At 42.6% G+C, this 12005-nt stretch overlaps 5 protein-coding genes across 5 annotated transcripts; 3 read left to right on the forward strand and 2 right to left on the reverse strand.

Moving 5' to 3' along the window:
* Positions 1-102: 102 nt before the first annotated feature.
* On the forward strand, positions 103-1362 carry I206_102445 (uncharacterized protein; the record flags this gene model as incomplete). The annotated part of the gene is made up of 7 exons (XM_019154554.1): positions 103-174; positions 250-268; positions 396-441; positions 611-765; positions 825-939; positions 1002-1127; positions 1185-1362. 7 exons carry the CDS (start codon positions 103-105, stop codon positions 1360-1362), a joined length of 711 nt encoding a protein of 236 aa, XP_019011957.1.
* A 551-nt stretch (positions 1363-1913) lies between these two features.
* Positions 1914-3492, forward strand: I206_102446 (uncharacterized protein; the record flags this gene model as incomplete). Its single annotated transcript, XM_019154555.1, has 5 exons — positions 1914-2362; positions 2418-2469; positions 2537-2639; positions 2706-2762; positions 2834-3492. 5 exons carry the CDS (start codon positions 1914-1916, stop codon positions 3490-3492), a joined length of 1320 nt encoding a protein of 439 aa, XP_019011958.1.
* A 2069-nt stretch (positions 3493-5561) lies between these two features.
* Positions 5562-6197, reverse strand: I206_102447 (uncharacterized protein; the record flags this gene model as incomplete). Its single annotated transcript, XM_019154557.1, has 3 exons — positions 5562-5796; positions 5865-5993; positions 6082-6197. The coding sequence occupies 3 exons, from the start codon at positions 6195-6197 to the stop codon at positions 5562-5564; spliced, it is 480 nt and encodes a 159-aa protein (XP_019011960.1).
* Positions 6198-8567: 2370 nt separating this feature from the next.
* Positions 8568-10336, forward strand: I206_102448 (uncharacterized protein; the record flags this gene model as incomplete). The annotated part of the gene is made up of 7 exons (XM_019154558.2): positions 8568-8593; positions 8652-8716; positions 8824-8854; positions 8914-8926; positions 9047-9382; positions 9592-9752; positions 9826-10336. 7 exons carry the CDS (start codon positions 8568-8570, stop codon positions 10334-10336), a joined length of 1143 nt encoding a protein of 380 aa, XP_019011961.2.
* A 486-nt stretch (positions 10337-10822) lies between these two features.
* On the reverse strand, positions 10823-11846 carry I206_102449 (uncharacterized protein; the record flags this gene model as incomplete). Its single annotated transcript, XM_019154559.1, has 3 exons — positions 10823-11157; positions 11220-11302; positions 11377-11846. The coding sequence occupies 3 exons, from the start codon at positions 11844-11846 to the stop codon at positions 10823-10825; spliced, it is 888 nt and encodes a 295-aa protein (XP_019011962.1).
* Between the last annotated feature and the right edge of the window lie 159 nt (positions 11847-12005).

A 12005-nucleotide genomic window follows, 5' to 3' on the forward strand; every position in this document is an offset into this window, starting at 1 on the left:
TTCTTTCTTTCTTCAAGTCGTATAATTACAATAATCCTTTATACATCCTCCTCGTATTCCATCTACCTTACAATCAATCCAAACAATCTCATAACAAACACAATGTTCGCCAAAAACATTATCCTCGCTGCTGCCCTTGTGGGACAAGCTTACGGTTTGACAATCAACACCCCAGTAAGTCATCTCTTCTTGATGTCACATCCTTGCTTGTATAGTGGGACGCATGCTGACAATTTGTATCAACTTTAGGCTTCCCTCGTTCAATGTCGTGAGTATCCTTGTAACGACTGCTCTTCGTTTGCCGCTCGATCCAGCGACAAACCAGACATTACTGCTCGGCGGCCGATCTCCACTGGCCAGTTTTAATGTATGCTGATCGTGTTCATTCTATTTAGAACCCGCCTCCATCACTTTCGCTGAAGGAACTGCTCCTTACATTCTGTGAGTTTTCCTTCTCATCACCTTTCTGGGAAAATCATGCGAATTTCTAGAAAGTTCTGCTATCGCCGAAACTCGCATCGCGTAGCACCACTTCTTGGCGTCACATAAACCTTAATATACAAGACATCCGAGCGTTTCACTGATCTTTATTATTCCATATTTTTATCAGTGCCGTAATTCCCGGTGGACAAGTATCAGCCGCTGCCATTGAGACTATCGATGACAACCTCACCTCATCCCCTCTCACCTGGACCGTCAACCTCGCTTCCGGTACCTCTATCACCTTGAAGCTTACCGACTCCACTGGTAACATCGCTTACTCTTGTAAGTTGTCATCTGGAACCCCCACGACCGACCCATGCTGATCTATAATTCTTCATAAGCTCCTCTCACCATTCAAGCTGGTGCCTCCAACTCTTGTTTGAACTCCACTGCTGCCACTAGCGGTGTATCCACCGGTGCTGTCACCACCACCGTATCCTCATCTGGTACCGCTAGGTAAGCAAAATATGTTCAAATCCTATAACCATGTAATTGAGCTGATCTTCTTTCTGATGTAGCGCCGTTTCCGGCTCTAACGCTGTCTCCACCACCTCTACCTCTGCTGTAGCTTCTTCTTCCGCTGCCGCTTCCTCAGCTATGTCTTCTGCTGCTGCTTCTTCTGCTGCTACCAGCAAAGCCGCATCGTGAGTCATTCTGTTCGTAGCATACAATAGCGTGGCTGATTGTGATATCATCTATAGCGTTGCCTCTGCCGCTGGATCTGCTACCTCCGCTGCTGGTTCCGCTGCTGGTGCAGCCACTTCCGCTGTTGCATCTGCCGCTGCATCCGCTGCTAAATCAGGTGCTCTCTCCAACAAAATGATCGCCCTCCCAGCCGTCGCTCTCGCCCTTGTCGGCGGTCTTGCTGCTCTTCTTTAAGCCAACTAGTTTTGAAAAATGACTTAACGGCGACGAGAAATGGATTTACGCGGCATAAAACTACACATCTTTGGTTTATATGGATCACTTCTTGGCTTATAAGGACTTCTCTCATGTTCTAATCAGACGTTTTAACGGACCAGTAACGGATGGATGGACAAACGAGCGTGACTTTTCATCATATACACATATATCTATATAGCTTTATCACAAACAGTTTCTTGGTTTTCAATTTGACGTTCTTGCAGTATCTTCTTCATATATAACTATCTTTAATGAGATGAATGTCTTCCCGACCCTACACTTTGTCTTTAGGTTGCATGACGATCACACTAAAATGTCCTCCGAAATTAGTAGGATTAGATAGCGCGAACAGGCTTACTTAGGATTATCTTTCCGGTTGTCGTTTGGTGCCTTGTTCCCCGATGCAACGAAAACAAACAAAACAAACTCGACAGTTCATCCTTTCATTCCATATATCTTATATGAACATTTCTCGTACATACATTCAACCAAGCCGATATTGAAAGCAGAATTTAGCGAGTGACCAGATGCAGAGGTATCAACCTCCTCATGCACGCCAACGCGACAATCAAAATGCATCCAGAGTATCGGGACCAACAACCGGAGAAGGCTCGACGCATACACGTACTGAAGGTCGAACACCGAGAGAAGTGACTCACAAATCGTATAGACGTGATGCATTCGAAGGGATATCTGAGCAGAATGTAACGGGTCAAGCTGGACCATCGAATTATACCTCCCTACAACCTGTTCGGCAATATGAGAATTCAACTCGAGATAAGTATACCCCTCGATTATCCAAAAAAGATTGGTCAAATTCTTCACAAAGTAGATCAGCTTTAGCTTCCCCTTCTGGAGATATAAAACCTATGAGAAAAGAAATCGGTACACCTACTCGAATGGATGGAGATGATTTTGATTTTGAATTGATTCAAAGTGTTAGTAGGAGTGGAGGAGATGGTGCAGAAGGTGATGCGTTAGTCATAATTTTGCTTCTTCCAAATTCTTAAGCTGATTCATGTTCGAGGTAGATTAAAAAGTTGGGATACGCAAGAAAGGTATAGATCATTCATAAATAGAAAAGTATGCTATATAATGGGTTTATTATTGTTTACTAACGAATCAAGACTGATATGATTTGTCCCGATAGATAGATAAACATTATTCTACATTTGGAACACTTCGTCATACTCCACCTTTAAAAGATTCGAAAAATGAATGGGAGAGTTTAAGTAGTATCGTATTACTATTTCGTATGCTCATTTCTGCTTTTCGTTTATCGAGTTTGTGGGTATGATAATTGATGGGCAACTGCATAGGGAAATTGAGAGAAGGAGTCGTTGCTTCCGGCAGAATTGATGATTTTGCTATAGAAGGTAAATCTAATCATACATTATTAGTTATGTGAAGTACATAATACTAACTAATGATTTATTAAATCAAATAGTGTTCGAATCATCAGCACAATTTTCAATACTTGCAAATAATAAACCTCAACTGATCTCCTCTTTAAGTGGATTAATACCTGGTTTATATCAGACAATGGCCGATCGAAAAGGGAAAAACAAAGCGCAAAATATTGATATGATTCAAGGTGTGGAAAATCTAACAATCCGAGAAAACGAAAATAGGAAGAATGAGTTTACCTCACTTTATTTATTATATCAATTAACAATTCTTGGTGAAAAAGAATTCTGGTCAATATATTTCCAACTCACTCAATCACCTCGAAAATATCTCAAAAGACCTTTTGATCATACTTCTACTTCTTATTCACAAGATAGCCAAAATGAAGTTGAAAAGCCTTTTATCACTACTGAAGAAATTAATTTATCAGTATTAATAGCAAGATCAATATCGTTTCATTCTTTTGACCCAATTAGATGTTTTAAATTGGTAAAACAAGCGACAACTTATGAAAGAGTCATTTTATCTTGGGGAGAAGATAAGATACGTGAAAGAGCTTGGGAAGTGATGAGAAAGGCGTATATGTCCAACGGAATTAAATGGGCAGAACGCTTTTTAGGTGTGAAAGAGGATGAAATGGATGAATGGGTGGAAAGAAAGGGTCTAAAAGTTGATCACGGGATTATCAAATTGCGATAACAATTCTTTGATTGGTAATGCGAATCTACTTCATGAAGCACAAGACACTACGTCCTTGCCTGAGCCTCGTGCGGCCATCTGGAAATTATCTGTGTTGATGACAATGATGTCGACTAATTGGCCTGGCCATCTTCTGTTTCCAAAAGGAAAGAGCTGTAGATGTTTCAAAGGGCTTTACCAGAAGACCTTATGCAGTTTCTTTTGATATTTGATGGTCGGAACATACAACTTGGTGAAAAGTATGTTATGATCATCGTCTGCATTACAACTCGACGTCGTCTCCTCCATTCATGACGATCTAACATTCTGCACTACATGAATTCTTCCTTTGAGCAGCCTGATTTGCCTACTTTGTTCCAGGCGCTGAGTTGGGTTATCCCATGAAAGGTCGGATTTCAGTTGATTCTGGATTGTCAAAAAGGATTGCAATTGTCCTATCGAGTCGAGGAGAACATTGGTACTTTATTGGAATGTAATAATATTTACGAGCCATGCTTTATCTAGTCTCAATTTCCCTGTCATTTTCATTCCCCCTCTCAATTTACCGTACAAACAATCGTATAGCCTGAGAAAATCCATCGACTGGTCTTGCATATCACTCGGGACGAATATGAGTACTCAAGTCGAACAATCTGCTAGTGATGGATGGAAGCCGCAAGGGTGGCGAATGCCATTCAGATGCAAACGTTGCACCGAAGAAACCAAGAAAAAATGCACGCCAGATTCCACAGCCGGGTATGTTGACATACTTAGCAGCTCCTAATACTTGACCTTGCTTTCATAAATGATGATGTTACTGATTCCCCTTGCCCGATAATCTCAGATCTTGTACAAGATGCCTTCGCCGCAAACAAACCTGTGAGCTAGATGAGGAGAAGGTATCGAAGTATCTCGCTCGACCGGAACATCACAAGACCGACGACATGGAGACTTTTCTATTCAATAATGCGAAGTGAGTCAACTTGCCTTGCGTCCACCGATAGTCATATACATTGATACTATGACAGTCGTAACGGACAAGGACATATCGTCGATACTAGCGGTGCGGGGGCACAGGGATCTGCAAATTCCATCTATCTGAATTCATTTCAAGCACCTACTGTTTACGGACCAGGTCTCTCCTCATATACTAGCTATGTACCGCCTGATTATTCCTATGGTTACGAGCCTCACGTCACCCAGCCCTACAATCAGGCTTCTGATCCCCAAATCAGTGTCCAGGGATCTATAGGATCAGATATGACGAAACCTACGTGGACAGATCAGATTACAGGGAAGACTTATTACAAATGTATGAGGTGTCAAACGGATCCCATGACGCCCTGTGTACCAGATAACGCATTTTCGAAGTAAGTGGTTTTATGTCATTCAATAATGCTTTACTATCTTACACAGAGAATCACTATTAATGTTGTGGAAATTAGAGCCTGCATGACTTGCGCCCTAGAGGGCACGCATGAATGCAACATCAGGGAATGGCCTTAGACGGAAACTCGACAAGGCTGGTGAGCTGTATCAAGTGATCTATGGAGTATCGCAGAAAGCTATTATCGTAGATGCATCTCCCTTTCCTCGGCAATAATGGGCTTGATCTCAAGATCGTCTCAAAGATCCACATGATTGAGTATGATATGTACCGATTTGACAACTCGCAATTAGCAATCCCGGAGCACTAACTAACGTGGTCGTGTCGTAACAGATTGCAGTTCCTGTGGTGTAGACATGTCGAGAGCTGAATTGATTGGCTATACAATGGGTTTCATGATTGTAGCTGATATCGTACCATCTTACAGGACCTCACCTAAGCAATGTGGCGATCAAGCAGGAAGGAATTCAAATTGGATGGGCTGCCTGCAAAGTATTCCATAATATCCATAATCTGGCTATACATTGTTATCATGCTATATCTCGTGTATAAATGCTAAAATTGAACTAAATATCGTGTATGAATGCTAAAAGTTGACTAGATATCGTATATGAATGCAAAAAATCAGATGTACGCAGTCAACACCATTCGCTCGAAGCGAATCACGTGTTGGTAGACCCCTATCTCGCTGGGATGACAGAATTTATCTGGGTTGATTATTTGTTTGCTGCTCGAATGTAGTACCTACAGTGGTTGGTAGTGTTTCCGGTTGATCCACTGAGGTGTAGAAGTCACTAGGTCGAAGACCTGGTGGTATCATGCTAGGCAATTGCGAGGGAGCGGTTTGCTGAGTGGGAGCTGTAGTTTGGCCCGGCGAGAGGATTGCTGGTCGGGGAAATTTCCACTCACTGGCAGGTACGCCTAGATACTGGGAAGACCTTTTCGAGTGACATAATCAGTCATTAATACTTAAAGCTGAGTGTTACAGAATGTGACGTTGACTTACGAAGCGTTTTTGTCCCAAAATGCATTGAGGATCGGGTCTTTAACGACTGCTGATCGGGTGAAATATTCTTCCAATACTCTTTTGTCAAAAATACACTCTTGCTTGGTCATGGTACAAAAGTCGCACGAGCTACAGTAGGCCATCAGCCACGACAAGCGACCGACTCTTTCTCAGTCGATTATCGAAATGTACGGGAAGGTAGGATCCATGAACTTACCCCCTTGATAGCTCAGAGCTACCGCACCAAGCGGAACCGTTCTTATCAAAGTTTCTACATGATTCGCATTTGACAGGTAACTTTGTAGATTGAGCTGATTGGAACGAGTAAGACATGGTGATCGGCGGTGAGATCTTCTTTGTAAGGCGAAATTATGTGTACGGAAAGGGAATTGGGGAGAAAAGATATTTCATTGAAGAGTATGAGCCTCTTTATACCTTGTTACTTGGAGACCGAACAAAGTACGCCAACCTGGCTCCTTTCAACGGGTGGAGCCTCCTGAGAAGACCACGTATAGTCGACTAGCTAGCTGCAAGCGTCAATCCTTTCCAATTGCGAAGTCGCCTATGTGTACACGTCATTGGTCCGATTACAACGGACATAGTGGAGCATCTTGAGAAGCCCAGGTGAAGTCGACTAGGCGCCCAAAAGCGTGCATCCTTTGAGATAAGCAGAATCGAGAAATCCAACAACGTCATTGGTTCGGTCATGACGGACAGACATAGGGGAGTAGCTGAGCTGGTCGAAGCAAAAGATGATGACAACAGGAAGGCAAACGTCGATAAGGCCTTCTACGTCATGAGAAGTGACGACTTTGTTGCAAGAGATAAGGGTTGGACTTGATTGAATGGAGGATCTCCCCACTTGCTCTATCGCTACTTCATATCATCATCATCAGAATCAGAATCATTCTGCCGTCATCCTCTAGATATATGGAAGGGGATAGGCAGAGGTGTTCTTCTCTCATACAGCATCTGTCTTATCATAATCTTGGGTATGTTTAGGCGAAATGAAGACCCCATAGCTCCACATCAGAAGCAAGCCACGACTTCTATTCTTCTTACCCACTATGCTAGCGTTTGATGATGCAGTGCATGCTAAAGTCGTAACTACGATATATGACCAATAGTGTATATCCATCGAGAACACACCCTTTGTTCACTGAAAAGGAAAAAGGAGGCTTCGCCAGACAGTACTCAATCATTTGCCTTCCTCCAGAAAGCATGACCAGTACGTCGCACCGCTGGAAGATTGTAGCGCTCGTCTATTGTAACTCCTACGACCACCGTTCTCCAGAAGAGAGTGTATCAACGTATTGCACTTGGGAGGGTTGAGCTTCTACTCTGGGGTAGAATATTGGATCCTATCAATTGTTCTCCCATATGTTTGAAACCTGATTGACCCTTTTGAGCTGTTCACTCGCGAAGTGGTTATGCCACTGTCAGCGAGCAAGACAAAAGCTGGGTATCACCTTCAATCAACAACTAGGATTTGGCTCAAAATCGGTATGGAGACGATACTCACAAATGCCTAGCTCCATCACAGACGTTGTAATAGTGCCTGGTGAAAGTTGCTTATGAGGAGAGATCAGTTCTTTCCGCTTGATCATACACTCGTATTCAAGAATGGCATCTTGCCGCTAATATGTTCTTAAACTTACCGGCAAATGATGTTCTCAATATTGAATCAGGGACCAAGCGAGTCAGGGGCAGTGCACAGTTCCTAACCGGGTACTAATGATAACAATTCCTTCCTAATGGGTTATATCAATTTTCTAATCGGGTATAGTGGCTTGTCAGCAATTTTGTAATCGGGAATACGATAACAAAGCTAAAAAAGTCTAGACTACTACAAAGTTACCATATTATCTTTTCTTGCTTGGCGTTTTATATCTGTGGAAGTGCATCAACAAAAGAGATTAATTCACTCAGGCGACCGATCTCTCACCTTTCCAATGTTCAACATAGCATAATCTTTAGTTAGGAATCATCATCTGCCATCATCAGAAGTAGGATTTTACGGAAGCTGAACATCAGAATCAAAATAAAGAAATACGATATAAACTTTACGCGAGAAAGGTAATATCACATCCGAAACACTCTTCAATAGATAAACAATAAACATATTCAGTTCACATTTGCATTTTCATCAATTGCCACCATTGTTCATTCATCACCATAACATACAAAGATCGACACTGCTTATATTTGAAAGGATTCGTTACATCACGTTTTGATCATCGGCCAGGATATACATAAGAAGGTATCCAAATATAGAAAGGAAGGGAAAAGGAGAAGAGAACTTGTTATCACCTCGATACCTTCATCAACCCGGAACATTCATTGACCCCTTACAACTTAGTCAAAGCAATCAGATCAGGATAACATAGAGGGAACGGAGGTCATGGCGGGTAAGTTCAGTTTTCTTAACCAACCATGGAGCTTTAGGCGAGATAGACAAGTACTCCCTTGATGCTTGTCAAACGTCGCGTTTGAACTTGACCATCAAAGGTTGCCTTGTTCACCAACTCCTGGTCGAGCCAAATGATATTATGCCAAGCCACGCTCACCTCATTTATTTCTTTGCATCGCTCACTTCCTTGTCCCCAACTTGCTTTACACTTATATATACTCAACTCGTGATACCCTATTCCGGACTACATTGTACGGTTCAATGCTTGTCTTTCAATCGTATCAATACCTAAAATGACTAATTCAGCTATATATACCGTGTACGTGCCCATCCAACACATTCTCTTCTCTTCAACGCTAATATGGATGGCTTGCTAGATTCACATCTCCGCACCATGCGCCGATGCCAAATCATTTACCAACGTTGATCGTTACACCTCATGGTGAGTACACGGTCTTCCGGTAGCGATAGGCAGTATGAATGGTAGTAAGGACGAGCGTAACGGGGAAAGGATGATCAATATCTGTGCTGATGCCTCTCTGGCTTCAGGACAACCAAATCAAATACTGTATACATACTTGTAAGTTGTCTGCATGTGGTCAGCTGTAAATCAGCATTTAGCTGACTCTGCATTACTAGGCACACTGAAGAGGTACATTCTCTTCCAATCTCTCATATCTATGCCACCTCATCCCTGTTCTGATGCTAAACCCAAATTCTTCGCTCTTCTCCTAACACACCTCATGAGACAACAAGCTGACTCACTATGTAGAATCGTGTAAATTATCTTCTTACCCCTTCTCCACAAGGCGATCTATGCGTAGCCAAACTTTTCCCTCCAACGAGACCAGGTCAACCAGGCCATTCATCAGCATCAGTTCCAACAGTTGGATCAAATAAACAACCTCATAATGTCGTACGATGCGAAGCATCTAGGGATTTAAGGTGGACAATAGAAAATACAGGTGTCATGTCGCCCATTTACAAAATAGTGAATCAAGATGATACGCCGCTTTATCAAATCAGTAAACCAAATCCAAATGCGGAGTTCTGGACGATGTTTTACTTTAAATATGCGGGTCATCAAATTCCACCTAAACGAATTGAGGTGAGTAATTTAACTATTGGTCTTTTTCTATGATATTGAGGCAATACGAGGACAGGAGAGAACAAAAAAGCATCTCGCAGAGTATATGCGAGCAGTCGGACGAGCAAAAAGTGATGAGGAGAGCAGAGGCAAGCGGAGGCGCAGGAGGCTGAACAAAGCTTTCATGAAAATGTATAACGTACTGACATTGTAGTGTACCCCTATCTTAGTTCGGAAAAGTCGCTAAAAACCCACCTGAGAAGGGAGGCGGTACTAGAATCACGGTGACGGGGAAGTCAGAGGACGAGAAGCAGGTTTGGCAGACTCTAGGAGTCGGAAATGAAGATTGCGTAGAATGGGTCGTTTGTTGTGCTTGCTTGAATTTGCTGGAGTGAGTTGGATGGTTCTATGCCCATGCAGTCTAACGCGGAAGTTCGTACTGATCATTCACTTTTTGTGCTCAGCGACCAAATTCTTCAAGCAGCAGAAAAGAAAGCCGGAATCCTTGGACCAGCATCAACAGCCACTTCCACTCCAGCATCATCTTCACCTGCAGCTACGTCAATGAGACCGAATCCAGGACCTTTACAGAGAGTACCGCCATCATCTGGGCCTAGATCGGCCGGATCAGGCTCAGCAGGAGGACCGGGAATAGCGTCTACAGTTCCTCGTGGTGGACCAGGAATAGCTTCTTCAGCTCCTCCACCAGGTCAACATCTAGCAAGTAATTTAGCTCAAACGTATAGAAATAATCCCAATTTGCGCAACGCCCCACCTCCACAACAGCAAGGTAGCTACAGGGGTCCACCTCCTCCACAAGGACAACAGCAAAGACCACCACCGCAGCAAGGACAACCACCGATGCAAAGGCCGCCTCCACAAGGTCAAGGGATGGACCCGAGGACCCGAGGTGGCCCGCCACAGCAACAGCCTCAAAGACATGCTCCTGTCAGTAACGGCGGCAGGAGATTTTAGAAATCGCAATAGACGTGTATGGATTGGTTCGAGAGAGACACTCTCGGCCTTGAGCACACTGAGGTTGGAGGATTGATTATTATGCTGGAGTGGGATGGTCGAACGAAAAATCTAGATTGATCTGAAGAACAAAGCACTAGACGGTCGCCGAGTGGTAAGGGGGTTTGACCGGTGGATGGAGGGCTTCACGGCGACAAGGGATGTTGATGGTTTCGCGATTTTGATTTTGGTTTCCTTGAGATTCGTGCTTTGACGGTCTCACTGTAGACCTTGTAAGATTGATACTACTTTTACTATATACCCCGATTGGAACGAGATATCCCATGTTAGATTACCATGTACGCATATTATCATTCACTATCGAACTATTCTGAAGATCCGAGGACCCGAAGAGGGCTCATCACAATGATTCATTTATGTTACAACACTTTCTATTTAATTGAATACAATTGGATTAACCAGGCTAATCGGATGCGTGGAATGACATTAATCTATGTTATTAGTACTACAAGGTATACCCCAATTCTCTACCTTTTCATCTCCTTTCCAAAGCACGTGCCCAACTCCACTCGGATCAGAATGACTCTTTTCAATCTCATGAAACACCCTTTTACCCCTCTTCGAAGCTTTTAATCGTCTTTTGAAACGTACAGGACCGTCCAAATTGTCTTCGTTAGATAGTGGTTGAATTGAATGTGTCGCTCCTCCACCAGGTACCGAGGGTTGGTATGCATGAAGCGGTATCGGCGGACAAGGAAGTGATAATGAAGAAGAACATGTCAAACAAGTATGATGAGTAGTCGAGAATGAATTTAGGTTCGCTAAGAGAATAGTTGAATTAGCTTTTTACAATCGATGATAAGGAATCTTGAAGATGACTTACGCCTATTGCGGATTCGAGACGTTAAGCCAGGTATAAGGACTGTTCCGCATGATTTGCATAACGATCTTTTCAAAGACGGATCTCTACGAGTGAAAAGTATGTTTTGATCAGCTTCGACCACCTTGACCTTGATAAGTGGTCCTGATTAGTAGCTTACAATTTAAGTTGATTGTGAGCAGTCATAATATTCATCTCTCTTATATTCATTCTAGATAATTGTCTAAACTTCCTCTTCAAGATCTCTGGATCGTCACCGTTATTAGTAAAAGCTTCCTCTAAATTATGATCATATTCTATTGCTCTCCTTTTACCTTTTCTATCAATTTTCATACCTACATCATGTGTTTGTATTCCATCATTCGAAATCGACTTGGAGGAAGTCGTATTTGAATTAGCCCCAAGAGATTGAAGAAAGATTGAAGCTTGATAAGAATAATTTATACGTTGAAATAGATCTTTATGAGGTATTGGAGGCATTGTATCTTTAATCTTTGGGTTTCCTTGAGGCTGATTTTGATTTTTTGGTTGACGGTTTTTCGTTTTCCCGCTTGATTGCAAAAGTGTCTCATTTTGGGCATCCTCCTCCGATAGAGCTTGAGATGAGATCTTCGATTTGCCCTTCGCCATTGTAGTCATTCCCCACTTTGATGCATGTATGTTGGGTGAAAATTGAAGAATAGATAACTGATAATGCATCTTTTTTGAACTTTTATCTTATAACTTGAGATTGTAATTGTTTGTTCCTGGCTATATTCGGCGATGTCCGCTTGTTATTGTCATTGATAT

The sequence above is a fragment of the Kwoniella pini genome, chromosome 3, assembly GCF_000512605.2.
Source record: "Kwoniella pini CBS 10737 chromosome 3, complete sequence".
NCBI classification, from domain to species: Eukaryota; Fungi; Basidiomycota; class Tremellomycetes; order Tremellales; family Cryptococcaceae; genus Kwoniella; species Kwoniella pini.